This window comes from Astatotilapia calliptera, chromosome 3, assembly GCF_964374335.1.
Source record: "Astatotilapia calliptera chromosome 3, fAstCal68.1, whole genome shotgun sequence".
In the NCBI taxonomy this organism is placed as follows: domain Eukaryota; kingdom Metazoa; phylum Chordata; class Actinopteri; order Cichliformes; family Cichlidae; genus Astatotilapia; species Astatotilapia calliptera.
In genome coordinates this window covers 57,949,131-57,968,305 of record NC_137424.1, presented here as the reverse complement: position 1 = coordinate 57,968,305, position 19,175 = coordinate 57,949,131, and the positions used below count along the sequence as shown (strand labels likewise).

The window sequence follows — 19,175 nt, the reverse complement described above, 5'->3', positions numbered from 1 at the left end:
GTGTAAAAAAGATTTGTGTGCGTAAAAAAGCATTTTGAGCCCATACATGTCTCTCTCTTCCAGAAGATGACTGAATAAATAATTATAAATGTTTTGACCAACTGAGTCATGTTCTCTCTATTCAGTGAAAGAATGACAAGAACCAGATTTAATACTTACTTATCGAGTTCCTATAATCCAACCAATTCCAGATACCAGCCACAAAAGGCTCCAGTGAACACTTCATGATGACTCAGCTAAAAGCCTGAAGGGAAAAAAGATGCTTTTGAAAATATAAAATGTTTAAATAACTCTTCTCTTGCCACTTTATCATCACCCTCTTTATTGCCTTAGGGTTTAACCATCGTCATTATTGATAAATTTGCATCTGTCCATTACCAGACATTTAATTTTCTACAAATCCACTCTTTCAAGATGCACCAGTTTTTCTTTTCAATGTCTTTATCCTGATCAACACATAATATGTGTTAAAAGAGAAATATTATAAATAAAATAAATATTATATTATTATATTATAAATATGTTTTTTAATATTTGTAATTTTATTTGTAATTTTTTGTAATTTTTTTTTCTTTGTTACAAAAACTGATTATGAAATAAGTTTTCACTAATTCATCTAAACAAGGTATTTTGTAGACAGATAAGTAGCTGTGGCAGTTTGTCCTGAAACAACAAATAAAATTTCAACTTTTTTCTCAAAATGATCAAAAGTATATATTTTTAATGTGACTCTAACGATCCAGTCCAATCAGCAACAGATCACACACAGAGTTTCCAGTTTGTGCCATTCTTTAGTGCAGCAGCGAGTCAGGAAACCTTCACAATAACTGATTGAGTTATAAGAAAGACTTCAAAACTCTTATGGCGTGAAAGTAAGTCACCGCCTATCTTCCTGCTTTATGTCGACTTTTGTCGGGCAGAGCGATGCGTGTGTTTTTAATCAGCCGACATCTTGTTTTACTGCAGTAACTGCGCACATAAGAAGGATCATCGCAGCAGCAGATTTCACAGTTTACAGCGACTCAGCGTAAACGAATTCAAACTGATTCTTTTTATAATTTACTATTTAGGAGCGACCATATGTCCACGTTTAACTCTGTAAACACTCCAGTAACGTTATAAAACCGAGTCAAATTCGCATTGTAAGTCTTTTACTTCCATTTTCCATTGACTTGCTTCATAGTATGATTGAAATAGATATTCTAACTTGTTTTTAATACCTGCTTCACCTTCACGCTGTCATTGATCATCCGTGTAAACAAAAGACCTTAACGGAGCAAGAGTTTCTGCATCTACATCCCGGGCAAATTTAGTGGCAAACACGCTCATCAATTTAGTTTTCACAGTTCTGATTGTACTCACAGCTCCAGTGCCGATAATAGATACAGGTCCAGGGGCGCACCACTTCACTTTACTCACCCACTGCTGCTGGTGATTTACTAGTAATCTAGATAATCTTAAATCTTACCTGACAGTGCAGTGATTACCAAAAAATATTAGATCTGTAAATAAAGAGTAACTTTATTGAATATTAACAAAGTATATTTAGGGTCTAGGAGGGGAAATAATGATGAGATCTTGCTGCCACCTACAGGCTGCCAGCTGTCACTGCAGCTCATCTTAGTTCAGGTTCAGGAGGAAGGCTCTTTAACACTGGAATTGCCAATAAACTGTATGAAGTCTGTACAGCTGGATTTTTATCATTTACAAACTATTCTCTGTTTTTTTTCCTGTTAGTTGTGTTTCAGCTGCAGAAATGTCTGAGACAAGAAAGAGAAAACAAGCTGACTCCGCCCCCTCACTCTCCAAACAGCCAATCAGCTCCCGCAGTGGGCTGCTAGTCAGGTATCTCCGATCAAAAATAAAGAAACTCTACATTGGAAAACGGTTTTTAGTGCAGTGTGGTTACAGTTTATTATCTACACAGAGCTCTCTTTGTTTAATACTTACAGATAGGTTACATATTAAAGGAAAAAGTGGCTATGTTATGCTGGCAGGATTTGGACCCCCTTAGAGGGAAGAGTCTATAAATTATTAAGGAGTTGTTCTGAGTGATAGAACATGACACGAGGTCTCACTGAATAACCTGATGAGGATGAAAATGATGTTACTCTGGTCTAACATGTTTGCCTGATCTCAAACAGCTGAGCAGCTGTGGAAAAGTTTGGGGCTTCTTGATCAGGTGAGAGGGAAATCTTTTAGGAGAATGGAGTTCACCCTCACGTAAAGTTCACAAGACACTTGATGCACTTCTTGTAACCAGCGCACCAACATATTGTTGTTTTTCCTTTCATTTGTCACCTGCCTTCACATTCCTTTTCTGCCATCCTATTAGCATTTAGCTCAGAGGTCCATCATGGATCAAGGTTCACTGCTATTTTTTTAAAGAAAAAAAAAGATTCATATCCTGTTCTGAACAGTTCACAGAAGAATAGAGATGACTCTCCCGGTCCCAGCTCTGTGTCTATGAAGAGTGATGGATCCATGTACCAGCCAGCTAATTTTGGTGACAAGCAACATCAGGGGTAATCCTTATTTTGTACTTTAAAATGTTTTCCATTAATTTGTTAGAGTTATTCTTCTTTCACTTTTCCTGGAAACAAATACAATAGAAACACAGGTGGTTTCTTGTTTGTGGAATAAATACAAATATCTCCGTTTTTAGTGGAACTGAGTCCAGAGCTCCCAGTGTTGTCTCTATGAAGAGTGAAGGATCCATGTACACACCAGTCAACTTTGGAAAGACACAAAGGTAAAGTTTTTCTCCCCCAAAGGAATGAATTTAGCACATTAAAGATTAAGTGACAGACTGATTTGACTGACCTGCAGTTTCACATGTGGCATGTTGATTTTTCTGTATTTTTGCATGGCAATTTTATTCAGTTCAATTTTCAATTTGATCCCAATATTTACCCAGTTACCCAAATCATAGCATGCATGGAAACAAAGTGTACACTCCACAAAGACATGTTTTCACATTGAGTTTTCAAACCCATCTGAAAAAGCAAACATTTGATCCTCTTAAAAACAGCACCTATATAGGCTGTGTTCATCTTCTTTAGGAGTCACATAAAGCTCCCAGCATGCTCCTTTTTTTACAACAATCCTCTGCGTGTCATTCTTCACTACATCCATGGTCATGAGGTCTTCCTCTTTTCCTCCTGCTTGGCAGCTCTATGTTAGAGTCCTTTGTCAAGTAAATCCACCATCCTCTCTCTGCACATGTCCAAACAATCTCAGCCTTACCTCTAACTTTGTCTCCAAACCTGAGCTGTCCCTCTGATGTACGCATGTCTGATATTGTCTATTCTGCTCACTGTCAATGACAAATTTCAACTCGGCCTTCTGTTTCTTTTTCAGTCACCGTCTCTAAACCGTACATTGTAACAGCTCTTACTGCCATCTTGTAAACCTTCCCTTTTACTCTTACTGTTAGCCTTCTATCACAAATTACCCATGACTCTCATCTCCACCCGCTCCACCATGCCATCACTCTACACTCAGAAAAATTATGGTTCTTAAATGGTTCTTCAGATGTCTTCATGGTTCTTTAAAGAACCATCATACGTCAAAGAACCTTTTTATTTTGTGGATGGTTCTTCAGCTATTACAAATGGTTCTTTAAAGAACAAAAGGTTCTTCATCCTTAGCAATCTAAGTTTGATGGTGTAAATGGCATAAATATTTATTCACTATAATGAGGCTGTGAATTATACTGTGTGTTTTCTTTGTGTGCATGTGTGTGCGAAGGGAGAGGGCGGGTTACCTGGCAATTACCCTTTAAGAGAAGATGGTAGGAAACTGAATATTCAAATAAAAGTTAGAAATATTTCCTTAAAAATATACTGGTGGCAGGGGTGGGGGCCAAAGCCTAAAGACCCTAACCCCCCCCCCCCCCCCCCCCACACACACACACACACACACAGACACACACCCCTAACCCCACAAACACATTATGAATATGGTGAGTTAACAAGCAGTAGACACAATACACACATTCAAGTACTGTACTTTAGTTTTAAATTTTAATAAAGCATTACTATTTTCTACTCCAAGGCATTACTTTTGAGATTATTATATATTTTTGAAAATATAGCATAATGATAATACTAGTTATTGTAAACTTTACAAACCACCCAGCAGTATGTAAAGTCAAATTATAAAATACAAGTAAATAACAATTGCAGAACAGAATGTCAGTGTAATGAACACACACTTCGTTTTGACAAAGCGCACTGCTTAGGTAAATGATCTGAGTAGTTGTTCATCACTGAGCAATTTGTTAATATGTGTTTCGAGCCAAATAAATGACAGGGAGAGAGAGAGTGACGTCAGAACACGTCATACTATAATCTCCCGGGAGCGGACGGAGGGGGTCAGTCGTTGGGATGCGCATGCGCAGACAGAGTGCGCGAGCGGCGGGCCTTGACCTTTCGGGGGGGGGAAAAACACTTTCTCACGGACGGTGACAGCGAAACGGATAACAGTCTTCAGTACCTGCTGGACTTTGAAGCTGTGGATTCTGGGACTGTTGGAAGAGGTAAAACATTTTCATTAAAACCTTATTACGGTTTTATTTTTGTTACTCGTCATTGTAGCTTGCTGTTAATGTTGTGCTAACAGTAGCGATTAGCTAGATACGTTAGCCGTTGAGGTCAACGCAATTTAGTATCCAACGGTTTTCCTAACAAAACCACTGTTATAATTAAGTGAAGCTGCTTCCAGCTAATTTGAACCTTTGGCTTCTAAAATATGTGGTTCAATTGCGTGCTGCGTACATAACCTAATGTCAGCTAGACCGAAATTAAAATTAATATGTTGTTAAAGTCACTAAAATGGCGCCTGAAGCCTGTTGTGACGTGAGCTCTGTGTCTGCTCTAGAAACTCTGAAATTCTGTAGATCTGAGCCGTACATTAAATACTCACATGAACCTGTACCTTGAATTCTGTATGAGCTGTATAAAATACAGCTATGCATAAGAGTTTTGAATGAATAATTAGATTAGATAACTCTTTATTGTCTAATCGAATTATATAGAAATGAATAGAAATGTGACATGAGAAGGTGTCTTTGACTGTTCTTGTATAACTTATTTTCGGACTAGTTGACAAGTTATGCTCCGGTCATTTGATGTTTCCAAGATAGATGTTCTTTTGTAATATAGTTAATTTTTTTGTATATTTCATTTACCCACCATCATACATCATACATACAAGCTAAGAAGAGGTCGTTATACTAACAAGAGGTATTAACGGGCAGGGATAGCTCAGTAGGTAGAGTGGTGGCCCCATGATCGGAAGGTCGGGGGTTCAACTCCACTGAACGGCTACCCTGAGGTACCCCTGAGCAAGGTACCGTCCCTACACACTGCTCCCCGGGCGCTGCATTGATGGCTGCCCACTGCTTCACTGGGTGAATGGGTTAAATGCAGAGGAACTATTTCCCTATGGGGACTAACACATACACATTATACATTATTATAACGCTGGGCCAAAGTTCAGCACATGGTTAAAGTTTGTAATCCAGCCAGGGTGTAAATATCACTCAGCAGCCAGAGCTGAAGCAGGCAGCATCAACACATAAATCTACTCTACCCGGCTTAAATCACAAGAGCACCTCTGACCAAAAAGCTGTAGATTTTTCTTGTTTGCACAAATTAATCCAGATTCACATTAATTGTGTTCACAGCTCCAACAAAATGAGGAAGAGGAGGGGGAGAAACACAATTAGGTTGAATTACAATTGGATGGAAGGCGAGGACAAGGAGAAGGAAGCTTTGGATGAGGAGGAAGAGATCTTTAGGGCTCCCTATGATGTCATTGAGGTTTGTTTCATTAATATGGTCCTCTCACAAAGAAAGATGACTTGTTTTAGTTCACCTACTTCCTGTATTAAATAGTGATGTGCAAAATGTTGTGAAAAACCACAGAGCAGGTACGTATAGTGCATCTGCAGGTAAATGAACATCAAATCTCTAAGACAGACGGAAATCTGTATATTTATCACCCTTATGATAAAACCCATGTCAGCCATTGGTTTATGGACTTTGTATTTTGAAGCCTCAACATTTGCTTTATTGCTGTTGCTATGTTGGGACCATATTAGGATGAGGGATCAGAATCTGGAGTCATGCACACTATTGTTTCATTTAGTGTGTATCCATAAGATTCGTACAGCAGATCCAAGTTGTGCCTTCAAAACAGGAAAGTCGTCTGCATAGAGGAGAACTGTAATAGCAGGCTTGTAAAAAGTGAGGCTTTGTGCACTCGTTTTACTTCTGTCACCCTGTTTTGATGCAGATTTCACTTGAAATCAGGCAAGAACTGGACTTATTTTTTATAATGTGTTCTTGTGAATTGATTGTGTATCGCATATGTTTGATTGATTTGACTTTCTGCAAGACAACAGTCGTCCACTGGCCAAAAAAGTTTTCCAAATACCTCCACGTGATCAAGCCTGGATTTAGAAAAGAATAGCAAAAAAAATCTGCACCTCCTGCTTCAGATGCAATTTGTGTTTCTGTGTTCAGAGGCAGCGGTGAGAGGGGAGACCTCAGCTCATCCAGCTGGAGAGCCTGACCAGGAGGAGTCGAACATTAACTCAGCTCTTCCAGGGCACCCTGCAGACTCGGCTGCTGGCAACAGCAAGGGATGACGTGAACGCCAAACTGGAGTCCATCACAGGTCAACTGCAGGTATGCGAGTCAGACCTTCTGAGGAGGGTTTCACTTCTCTCTCTTCTTTATAATTGACTCTTTTCTCTCTCTTTCAGCTCCTTGTCTCAGAGTGGGAGGGATTTGAAGCACAAAGGGAGGAGCTTGTCGTTTGGTTGGCTGATATGGATGTCTGCCTGAGTGACTGGAAACACCAGGAAACACCAGTGAAAAACTGAAACAACTGCAGGTGTGGGCTTGTTTTGATATGACATATATTTGATATGATACATACGTCAGAGACATTGTCCTAAACTGGACTAACAAAGGACCATGAGTACAACATGAAACGTACATTACATAGCGTAATGCTAAAGTTCATTGATCATTTTAATCATAAACTTGTTGTTGAAATGTTTTTACTGAACATGCAAACATCTGCTGATGAAAATGTGTTGATTTATTGGTCTGTTATGAAGCTATTGCTATTTCTAATGTGTTTTATCACTTTCTGATGTTTTATTAATTAAACAATACATGTATTGTTGTGTTATCTGTAGCTATAGTATTTATATATATTTATTTATAGTATAGCAAATATATTTAATTATTACTGTTTAAAACACTAATATGTGACATGTATTAGTAGTGATGTTGTGCTGAGGGTTAAAATGCCTTTTTGTCTTTTGGTAACTACAAAATGACAATAAACCATTAATATATGTCTATGCTGTGCTCGTATTTATTTTACCCTACTCAAATTCAATTTATGATGCATTTTATTTTGAAAGATTTAAAATGGTTTTTTTAAAGAACCACTCAAAAAAGGTTCTTTAAAATGGTTCTTTTAAAGAACCATTTGAAGGACCTTTTTAAAAATGGTTCTTTAAAGAACCATTTTTAAAAAGGTTCTTTGAAAAACCATTAAAGGTTCCCCAAAGAACCATTTCTTGATGGTTCTTTGGGGAACCTTTAATGGTTCTTTAATGAACCACTGAAAGAAATGGTTCTTCAAAGAACCATTGTTTGAAAGGTTCTTTGTGGCACCAAAAAAGGTTCTTCTATGGCATCAGTCTAAAGAACCACTTTTGGTTCCAGTTGGCACCTTTATTTTTCTGAGTGTATGCTTCAGATCTCTTGTGCACTGTCTGTTGCTTTGGATGGTTGATCCCAGGTATTAAACTCATCCACCTTCACTATCTCTGCATGTTTACCCTTCCACATGTCTCCCTCTCTTTCTCACCGTTCTGTCTTGTTTCCACTGACTATCATTCCTCTTTTCTCCAGGTATGCTAATTGTAATATATGATTGCACTGATTGCCGATCACGCTTCAGCTAAGTCGTCCTCGGTCAGAAGGAATGGTACTCCACAGTGATGCAGTTCAAATAAGTTTAATGAAGGAGAAGGCAGATGGCATAAACAGGATGTGATTGAATTACAATATATTTAAATGCAGGTAAAGGGGGTGTGAGTGTGTGTGTGTGGTCATCTGTAAACAGAAAGAACGAATATGTGTATAAACCACTATGTATAACACTATACTGTGGGTTTTCAGCGTAATGTTATACAATCTAAATTATAATGACATAGCCACTAGATGGCACCCTAAGACCACAAATGATTTTTCTCCTGCATCTTAGCGATAGTAATGGGACTAGCTACTTAGTAAAAAACACAGATAAAGTTAAACATCATTCTTATCTTACAATACTCACGTGGTAACCACGCACACAGTTTTAACTCACACAGGAATGCAAGTACGTTACACCTCCGACACACCTCTCAGCAGTGCTGAACCGCACTGAACATGTTCCCATCCGAAGTATAATACTGAGGAGTAGACTTTTAGCATTAATAGTCAGAGGATTAGCGTACCTCCACCTCTCCTGGTTCTTTCCCACTTCTTCCCTACTCCCTACTCTCACTACAGATCACAAAGTTGTGTATGAGCATCATAGTGATGGTAAATTTGATTCTTTTTACTGAATCGAGTTTTAATGAGTCACTCACCAAATTGAATCGGATTTTTGTGTCATTTGAGTCACTTAGTCAGTTGCCCAGAGAGTGCAAAAAATGTACATTTTCACTCAAACCTAATTTGTTTCTCTTTTCATGGAGGAAAAACGAGGGAAAAATTCTAAAGGGAACATTTATTTTATTTATTTTTATTTTATTTTATTAGTATTTTCTTCAAATGTGTCAAATATATATTTTCTCATGTAAATGTCCACTGAGCTGTGAGCCAGGGGGCGGTAATGCGCCTTAACATTAGTTGCCAACCAAGAAGAAGAAGCTGTGAGCCAGGAGGGAGGGGGTGAGTGAGTCCTGAGTGATTCGCTCATGCTACGATTCAGATTTTGATTCCTTGAAAAAGTTATAATCATTTCACCTTAAGAAGCATAATACAAAACTGGATTAGATTTCAGAGCACTCACAGTCACTTTGGTGGAGTAATGCTTAATGCTTCATTAAATTTAGCCTAATAATAGTGTATCTGATGCAAAAATAAATCTTCAAGGGCCCCAAATTTGATGAGACAATGTGCTCTTCAACTGTCTGTGTTGTTAAGTGCAGCTGTTCAGCACGTTTTAGCTGCATGGGATTTTACCAGGAAAACCCTTTGCTTTCATACAGAAACATTACACTAAATCTAGTTTGCTCGTGAACACAAAGGCAGGCTTTTTGGAATAATGTCGTAGAACAGATTAATTGGGAAACAGTTATGTGGCCTCAATAGATATTGGCACACAATAGATAGCTTTTTCAAAGAAAAACCTTGATCTAGTAACAACAATGTGTCACAAACAAGGATGCAAGCAAGGATTGCTTGAACTATGTATAATTTATTGAAAGGAAAAAGAAACGTAAACAAGACTAGGTTTAACAGAAACCATTCGCAGAAACTGAGGGAGGTCCGAGGGCGGAGAAACGGGCGTAGAGCACAGGGAGAACTCGAACGGAACTTCTGTAAACACAGAAGAGGGGTTTTACTGAATGAAAAAAACGAGAAAGGGGCAGAGGTACGTAGTGCCAGTGGATAGTCTTGGGCTTACTTGGAAACCCCGGTTCTTAGGCGGGGAAAAGGCTACCGTGAGAGCATTCCAGAGATGGTGGAGAGTGTGGAGAGTCCGGTCCAGGTTCCAAGGTGTCCAGGGAGGTGGAAAGTACGGACTGAAGGGCAGGCTGAGGAGAAGTTGAGTCTGGGGTCCTCGGGTTCCAAGCAGACGGGAAAACAGGACAGAAACAGAACCAGCATTCCTAGTGAGTGCGACGGGTGGTGAATCACAGATGGTAGCAGGACGAACTGGCGAGGAGTGGCAGGCAGTGCTGGCTTAAAAACCCTCTAGGTGGAGCCCCGGAGATTGAAAGCAGGTGATGAGCTGGCCAACTCCACCCCAAGGGACGGACAACAGGAACCTGGACCACGCCCGACCAGACACTCCCACAGCATGACACAATGAGCTTTCATGCAGAAAATAGATCAATGTTTTCCAACAGTCACAAATTCAATTATGAATTCTGCATCATGTGGTGTTGATGGTGTATGAAGGTGATGTTTTAAGGCTGTTTATTTTCCATGGCAATATAGATATAAATCTCCAGGCCAACAGGTTTCTGAATACAGGAGAATAATTTCTTTGTTTGTAGATCAAATGCTGCCTCAGATACAGTCATATCACTGTGTGTGATGCACAATAATAACGAAATGTTTTCTTCATCTCCCATCTAATCCAGCTGTCCAGTGTGCAAGGAGGTTTTAAAGGATCCAGTCCAGTTCATGTGTGGACATGAGTCCTGCAAACAGTGTGTAAGTTCAGATCAGTCTGATTCACCAGCAGAGGACTCCTGTCCACAGTGTGGAAAGAAATCCAGAATAACATTGAAAAACCTGAAAGATACTGAAGATGACAATGGTAAGTATTAAGAATTTGTATAACTACTATGAGAAAAGTTTTAAACTCTTATTAGATGTAAAATGAGTTTGAGCGGTATTTTGAATGTTTGAATATTTGGGATTTTCTTGTTAATAAAACATCTCTTTTATACACAATTTTTTAGGTGTGTAGGGTTCTTTGTAATTGGTGAATTTTCTGGATTTAAATTTTTTTTTTCATCTTACCCAAAATTTAAACAATTAAACCAATGAAAACTTTAATTTCAAGATTTGTTCTCTTTGTCATTTTGCATTTTTCCCATTTAAAAAAATGAAATCATTTGGTATTAACAATGTAATTTTGGGCTTGTTCATCTTGCATTTCATTGTTACAGATGACATCAAACTGTTTGAGGCAAAGAAGACATGGAAAGAAGCCATGCAAAAAAAAATTTTTTTGGTGTCTGAAGGTAACAATGACAAGCTGAGTCCTTTGAACAACATCTATACAGAGCTCTACATCACCACTGGGCAGAGTGAAGGGCCTCGTACAGAGCATGAGTTCAGATATGGCACAAGTAAACTGGAAACGTGTTCATCAGTCAGTCTGAGTGACATCTTCAGACCATTGCCTGATCAAGACAAACCTCACAGAACAGTTGTGACGAAGGGCGTCGCAGGAATTGGAAAATCATTTTCTGTGCAGAAATTCATTCTTGACTGGGCCGAAGAGAAGGCAAACCAGGATGTAGACTTTGTTTTCAGTCTTGCTTTCAGAGAGCTGAATTTGATTACAGGTGAAAAAAGCCTACATGAGCTCCTGACTTTATTTCATCCCACACTGTCTGAACTCAAAGATTCAGTGGATTATACCAAAACCAAGCTTGTCCTGATCCTGGACGGTCTGGATGAAAGCAGGTTTCAGCTGGACTTTGAAGGCATTAAGACTATAACATCTGTCAAGGAAGCAGCACCTGTGAGGGATCTCCTAGCAAACATCATCCAGGGTAACCTTCTTCCTGATGCAAACCTCTGGATTACTTCCCGTCCAGCAGCAGCCAATCAGATCCATGCTGAGCATGTTGACATGGTGACAGAGATAAGAGGGTTCACTGACTCACAAAAAGCTGAATACTTCAGGAGGAGATTTAATCATGATCCAGATCTTGCTGACAGGATCATTAAACATATTCAGTCTTCACAGAGTCTCAACAACATGTGTCAGATCCCGATCTTCTGCTGGATTTCTGCAGTGTTATTCCAGGAAGTCTTTGGAGGAGATGTTGAAACTGCAATTCCTCAAACTCTTACAGAAATGATGGCACACTTTCTCTGTGTCCAAACAAAACACAGAAGTAGAAAATATGACAAGGACGTTGAGACAAACAAAGAGAAGCTTCTGAAAACACAGAGGAAATTTCTTCTGAAACTCGGCAAGCTTGCATTTGAGCAGCTGCTGAAGAAAAATCTTATCTTCTATGAGGAAGACCTGGAAGACTTTGGCATTGACAGTAAAGAAGCATCCATCTACTCTGGATTTTGCACCACAGTTCTTCGGGAAGAAGAAATCATTTCCCAGAAAAAGGTCTTCTTCTTTGTACATCTGACTCTGCAGGAGTTCTTTGCAGCTCTCTACATCTATGACTGTTTCATTAACAATGATACTAAAGATCTCAGCATCTTCTTTGATTTAATGGGCAAGGAGCATACTTTAATTGAACTTCTTAAAATAACAGTAGACAAAGTGCTGGAGAAGAAAAATGGCCACCTGGACTTCTTCCTGAGATTCCTCCTTGGCCTCACGGTTGAACCCAATCACAGAGTCCTTCATGGTCTGCTGACACCAACAGATCGAAGCCAAGATACTGACAAGAAAATGTTGACTCACATCAAATCTATGCGAAGGAAGAACCTCTCTCCAGACAGCTGCATCAACCTTTTCCAGACTATGGTCGAGATGAGAGATCACAAAGTCAAAGATGAGATTCAGAAATATCTCGCACTGTCAGATCATTCAAAAACAGAGTTGACTCCCCTGCACTGCTCTGCACTGGCCTACATGCTGCAGGCATCAAAGAATGATCTGGAACTCTTGGACTTAAAGAGTTACAACACATCAGATGAGGGCAGACGGAGGCTGATACCAGCAGTGAGGAGCAGCAAAAAGGCCTTGTAAGTTTTTTTCACTCTTGTTTGTGAGATAAACTCTTCACCCTTAAATAATTTCAGCGAACTGGACTATTAGCCAGAATGCAAAAGAGGAAGGAGAGGGGACAAGTCCTCTGTATTACAAATGGCAATCACATGGTTGGCCATTAAGTATCTATAAACATGCCTTTTCTTTACATCTATTTGTTTCTATAAAAATTAATAAACACCCATCACCCTCCATAGACTAGCAGACTGTAAAGTAAGTGAAGAGTGGGATGATCATCTGGTCGCTGCTCTCAAATACCCCTTCTCACCTCTACGAGATCTGGACCTGAGCAACAATGACCTGAAAGATTCAGGAGTGGAGCTGCTCTCTAAAGGACTGTCGAGTCAGTGCTGCAGACTGGAAACTCTGAGGTACATTACATGTTTATGTATCATAATATAAACATAGACAACCCATCCAACCTCCTACAAAGTGAAACAGATCTCACCGGGCAGAAGTTATTTTAGCACAGGTCTTGTTCTTCATAGCATCTGCCCTGTAAATACTCATTCCTGCAGTCATTTATTCTTTCAGCGATGCAACAGATGTAGTCCTGCTGATGGATATCTAAATCTTCTAAAAGCTGCATTTATATGTATCAAACTATTCTTTTCTCAGGTTATCTGGGTGTCTGGTGACAGAACAAGGCTGTGATTATTTGGTCAAAGCTCTGAAGTTAAACCCCTCACATCTGAAAGAGTTGGACCTGAGTTACAACTATCCAGGAGAATATGGAGAGAAGAAGCTCTCTGAGCTGAGGAATGATCCACAATACCGGCTCAGCCAAGTCAAGTAATGTTTTCCTTTATCATCCACTGTTTGGAAAATGGTCCCCAAGCTCAAAGCAAGCACGGAAACACCCCAGGAAGCTGTTTGACAAGTTTTTTAATGGATGAGAGCCAGCTCAAAATGTTCTGTTAGTCTTCATCCCAAAATGCTTTCTATTTCCTATTAACGATTGAGAATAAGTTTATTTCCCTTCTTGTAGCCCTTGAACAAACTAAAAATGAAACAAAAACACTAAAGCACAAGAAAGCCCCAAAACAAAACACGAGCCCAAAAAAAAAAAGAACAATTCAGGGGGCCGGCCAGGGGGCCGACAGCACAGGAGTCCAAAACAGAAGAGTTCAGGGGGCCGGCCAGGGGGCCGACAGCACAGGAGGCCAAAACAGAAGAGTTCAGGGGGCCGGCAGCACAGGAGTCCAAACAGGTCAGGGGGCCGGCCGTGCGGAAGCCAACGGCGGCGCTCCAGTGTCAAGCGTACTGGCTGAGGCCCGGTGGGCACAGGACCAGACGAGGCAGGAACAGACGGACCAGGCGATGACGGGGCCGGACCAGGCGAAGCATAGGCAGAAGCTGGGCCAGGCGATGCGGAGGACCCTGAGGCTGCGCCAGGCGAGGATGGTGATGAGGCTGCAGCTGGCTGGACGGGCTCCTCGGGCCCCCTAGCTGACGAGGCAGCTGGCTGGACGGGCTCCTCGGGCCCCCCAGCTGACGAGGCAGCTGGCTGGACGGGCTCCTCGGGCCCCCCAGCTGACGAGGCAGCTGGCTGGACGGGCTCCTCGGGCCCCCCAGTGGAAACAAGAGACGAAGGCCGGAGCGGTCCCTCGGACCCTCCAGCGGAAACAAGAGACGAAGGCCGGAGCGGTCCCTCGGACCCTCCAGCAGAAGAGATCACTAGGCCAGCCGTCATGGAGGCCACTGGCCGACACAGAGGCGACACAGGAGCCTGAGCCGAGAGTGGCTGCTGAGCAGGCGACACTGGGAGCTGAGCTACTGGAGACACAGGTAACACTGGTGTACTGGGGTGAAGGCAACGAGGATGCAGTCCCTCTCTTAAGGGAGGATCGAATGATTTAGTGATAAATCTTGATGGGAAAGGATGCTGATGCTGAGAATACCAGGCAGCGAGGGCTTCCAGGAGGGTAGCTGACCCTTCCTTGCCTGGACCGCCCATGCCAAACAGTTCGAAGCAAATCCTAGCCCTCAGAGCTGTTATTAGTTGTTTTAATCTGTTAATGTCCAAAAAAAACAGCTGTGCAGAGGGTGGATGACAAAAAGTTGTCAAAAAAAGACCACCTGAAGGAGTCTCTTGGGGGTGTCCTCAGCGTGGATTACCTCCCGGCAGTAATTCCACAACTGCGCGAGATACTGAGACCGTGAGTCCGCAGGATCCATTTGATGGTTGCGTCGTTCTGTCATGGTTGGCTGTGTGGCAGGCGGGCAAGCAGGAGTGGTGGATCCAAAATGCAGGACTCAGACACAGAAGTTCAACTTAAAGCGCAGCTTTATTGCTGGAAACCCTCTTACTAACTAAAGGCATCAAAAGACAATCAAAAACGCTGGTGGACTAAAACACTGAAGCAGAACACACTGAACTGGAAACAAAACACTGAACTGGAACTGGAAACAAAACACTGGCAACACGGAGGCAAAACACACACAGCTTGTTGAGGGTACGACGCAACACTGACTCAGAGAAACACAGGGACTAAATACACTGGGAAGTAACGAGGAGAATGAGACACAGAAGGAGAGCACAGCTGGGGGAAATTAGAACTGATGAGACAAGCAAAGCAGGACACATTCACATAAGACACAGACCTTCAAAGTAAAACAGGAAGGATCACACAGAGACGCGAACTTGACACAGTGGAGACAGCAACTAGGAGACACAGAGACATAAACCATAAGGCAGAGGACTCTAAGAACCGAGAGGCACAGAGGGGAACTCAAACATGCAGACACAGACTTACACAGAACAGAGGGGACACAGAGCAACATGAAGGGCAAGGGATTGAAACTAGAAACCATAGAAACTCACACCAAGTACAATAATACAAAAATCACAAAGAACTAAAACGCTGGGTCAGGAGACCCAGGACCCTGACAGATCTGATCTTAATCTAAAGTGTTTTAAACTTTAGTTTTTGCTTTTTCACCTCCTAAAGATTAGAGCACCGCCACCTTTTTACTGTGGTTTCATGCTGTGAATACTCGTAGAGTGATACAGAGTAATTTTCTGTTTCCTAACAAGTCAAGTACCCTGGTTGTTACTCAAAAAAGTAACATACTTTTCTTAAACGGAATGGAGTATTTTACTTAATCACCCACTGAAGAAGGTAATTTGTTACACCTCTTATTACATTACTACCAAACAAATCCCTACACTGTCTTTCTTTTAGTGAGTACAACACAAAGAAAAGCTTGGACTACAGTAAATTTAATATATCAACCTGTAAAGCCATTTTAAAGCTAAAATGCTGCAATCCTGAATAATCATCACCTCTGTTACCTGGTGAAGATCAGACTCCGGCTGCTGGGGTCAGCATGCACTCAGCTTTATCATTACTCTGCTTTCTTGGCCAGCAAGAGACCAATATTGGGTGTTGGGTGGTGAACAGAATAGATGCATATATTACTAATTAATAGTTCCATTTCTATTTCTTAAACTCAATTTCCTCCACAGTTTTGAACATGGTGGAAGTCACCGGATACACCCAGGATTGAAGAAATGTGAGTATCTACAGGAATCTGTTGAATGTTGCAATGCCTGAATTCTAGAGGCATTAAGATGCTACAGGACTTAATTACGACATGCTCATTTCAGGTTAATGTGGCAGAACTTTTGTTTTAAAGCAGCTTTCTGTGTTTCACCTGAGCTTCCAGCGAGGAGCCTCCCTCAGTCTCTACCACACACCACCACAAACAATCACCATCAGTTTACATAGTGTTTTCTGTGAGAAAGGATTTAGACTTATTAGATCTAATGGTACATGTAAAAATACTGGATATTGAAGGACAGCAATAAAATATTAAGAATCGTAGAAATACATTGTTTCTTTTTAAGATCAATTCCATGTACATTAACTTCATTGTAATGGATTTTAAACATTCCTGTCATGGTTCTGCCTTTAAGAGGAAAAATAAACATCACTCGTGTATTCAGAAATGTTATTTTGAGAAGAATGTTGACTTTTAACTCAGGAACAACTTTCTTTTGATGGATTTTTTTTTAAAATTACTGCCCAACAGCTATGTACTTCATACTGCCATTGGTGGACAAACGGTATACTATTAAAGTCTTTAGTGATTCTATAAGTGTTTTCTTACCTCCAGATGCCTGTGCGCTCACTTTGGACTCCAACACAGCTCACAAGAACCTGCTGCTCTTCGAAGGGAACAGAAAGGTGACCTGGGTGGCGGAGGAGCAGGCTTATCCTGATCATACAGAGAGGTTTGATTGCTGTCAGCAAGTGCTGTGTGAGCAGGGACTAAAAGAGCGCTGCTACCTGGAGATGGAGGTGTCAGAGCCCTTATGTGTTGGGTTAACATACAGAAGCATTGGCAGGAAAGGAGATGTGGATGACTGCAAGCTGGGAAAAAACAACAAGTCTTGGTGTCTGATTTGCTCTGATGATGGTTGTTTTGTTCAGCACAACAAAGAGAAGGTCTGTGTATCATCTCAGGGTTTGCGCTCCAGTCGGGTTGGGGTGTATCTGGATTGGGAAGCTGGCACTTTGTCCTTTTACAGAGTTCATTCTGGTAGCCGCATTCACCTCCACACCTTCAAAACAACCTTCACTGATCCCCTCTACCCTGCCGTTGAACTTCACACCTGTTCCTCTGTATTGTTTTGTCAGCTACCATAGAAAGAAGTTTCACTGTAGGTTAGAAAATGAATGCCTGCTAAACAACTTCAGGAAGGCTAGACATCAGTTGAAGCCTCAGCACTGTGGCTGTAGCTCAGGTGGTAGCGCAGGTTACCTAGTAATTACAAGGATGGCGGTTCAATCTTAGTCTGCTTCAGCCTGCATGCCAACTATCCTGGGATAAGATACTAACTCCGCCCTCTCTGACACTCCGCACCTGTTGTAGTGTGAATGTTAGGTAGAAAGAGCAGAGAAATAGTGCTTTTGTGAATGGGTAAATAAGACAAGTGCTTTGAGTGCTCCAATAGAGCAGAAATGTGCTGTATAGGAACCAGTTCATTATCTTTAACAGACAAACACAAGGTCAAAAAAGTTGCCCTCTTGAAGTGATCAGTTGATCCTGCAGAGAGGATAAGACAAGAAAACATGTGCTCACTATTCTGTTAGTAACCTTGTTTTATAAACACAACCTTAAGTATGAATATGTATATATGGTTATTTTAGTGACACATACAGTTTTTAAAGTGATGAAAAATGTTTTCAGGTTTTTTAAGAAGTGCATGATTTCTTGACAGATTAAGTTAAATAAATAAAAATTTGGTTCATTTGAGGAAACCGTGAACATCCATAGATAATTTTCATTTCACTTTTATTTTAAACCCTCAACTGCTTGATTGCAAAATAGCTACACTTTTAGCCAACACATCTATATGGATACTGTCAATACTGTCATAAAATGTCAAAAATAAGCTCTCCTGACTCTGGAATAGTGCCTAAGTTGTGGAAAAGGGCGTGGAGCTCCTGTCTTCACTAAGTGGCCTAACAGTTTTTATGCTACATATAAAATATTATATGTAATGTGAGTTATTTATATGACTCATCATAATGAAACATGAGTTCTAAAACCACATATTTGTCACACAGGACTGGGAAAATAATGTTAGCATTGAGTTTGACAGTGTGGTAAACAACAGAATAGTAGCCAAACAGCCAGGAAGCAGGCAGGTGGTTGATAGCAGATCTTCTTTCTTGTACTTACACATAAGCCACATTGTTAATTTGCTAGTTTACCTGCAGTTTACCGCAGCCCAGGTTAAGTCTACACACTGGCTGTTACCTGTTGGTGTAGATCTCATTTTAAACATATTATCTTTTGAATGAATGCGTTTGTATTACATACTTTCTTTAGCAGACCAACATGCTTACAGTATCAGTGCTAAAAAAAGTGTTTTACATGAAGTGTATACTATATTTATTTACAGCTAAAGGGAGTGTTGTTAGTTTGAAATATAACCACCCTGAGGAAAAAAAGTGTTTGTCTCTTGGTTTCCAGCTCACAATATTTTATATCAAAATTATACTCAAAGTTTTGAAACAAGTGTGTTGTAGGAAAAAATGATTCCTCACATTAAAGTTTTGAGATACATTAACGAGGTAAATATGGTCGAGTCTCACTACTTTAAAAGCATTATGTCAGTGTTGATTTGATAGCTTAAGCTGCTCTCTCGGGATGAAGTAAAAGTGGAGCAAGCAGCAAAGTTGCACTAGCAAACAAGCCTCATTCACTGTGTGATCAAAGAGCAGCATAACTGTGTTTTGCACCCATGCTACTTAAACATAACACCACCAGTTAACTGCCAAACACATCCTGGTTTGTTTCCTGTGGGAATTGTTTTCTATTGAAATTCTCTTCTTTACTTGCTTTTTACTTTCACTTAAACCCACTAGGTTTAGCCACCATAAACTTTATTGTCCTTTTGTATTTTTTGTTAATCAAATATTTTGTTTCACAATTTC

The 19,175-nt window shown here is 40.6% G+C and overlaps 1 protein-coding gene and 2 long non-coding RNA genes across 5 annotated transcripts; 2 read left to right on the top strand and 1 right to left on the bottom strand.

Moving 5' to 3' along the window:
• Positions 1-743: 743 nt before the first annotated feature.
• LOC145419252 (NLR family CARD domain-containing protein 3-like) lies at positions 744-19,174 on the top strand. 2 transcript variants are annotated; one of them, XM_026160424.2, is made up of 10 exons: positions 744-872; positions 1,738-1,845; positions 2,421-2,525; positions 2,666-2,752; positions 10,391-10,569; positions 10,925-12,701; positions 12,924-13,097; positions 13,345-13,518; positions 16,196-16,242; positions 16,846-19,174. In XM_026160424.2, exons 2-10 carry the CDS (start codon positions 1,757-1,759, stop codon positions 17,376-17,378), a joined length of 3,165 nt encoding a protein of 1,054 aa, XP_026016209.2. In that variant the 5' UTR covers positions 744-872; positions 1,738-1,756; the 3' UTR covers positions 17,379-19,174. The 2 variants fall into 2 exon arrangements, with proteins under 2 accessions (XP_026016209.2, XP_080154761.1); XM_080298635.1 differs by lacking the exon at positions 744-872 and adding an exon at positions 939-1,142.
• Positions 2,761-7,379, top strand: LOC145425549 (uncharacterized). Of its 2 annotated transcripts, XR_013906270.1 has the most exons (4): positions 2,761-4,540; positions 5,690-5,825; positions 6,531-6,695; positions 6,773-7,379. It is a non-coding gene; the product is annotated as an uncharacterized LOC145425549 (long non-coding RNA). The 2 variants fall into 2 exon arrangements; XR_013906269.1 differs by lacking the exon at positions 2,761-4,540 and having other exon boundaries at positions 4,561-5,825.
• LOC145425556 (uncharacterized) lies at positions 8,036-11,699 on the bottom strand. Its single transcript, XR_013906278.1, has 2 exons — positions 11,560-11,699; positions 8,036-10,614 (listed from the first exon to the last, which is right to left on the bottom strand). It is a non-coding gene; the product is annotated as an uncharacterized LOC145425556 (long non-coding RNA).
• Position 19,175: the final 1 nt, after the last annotated feature.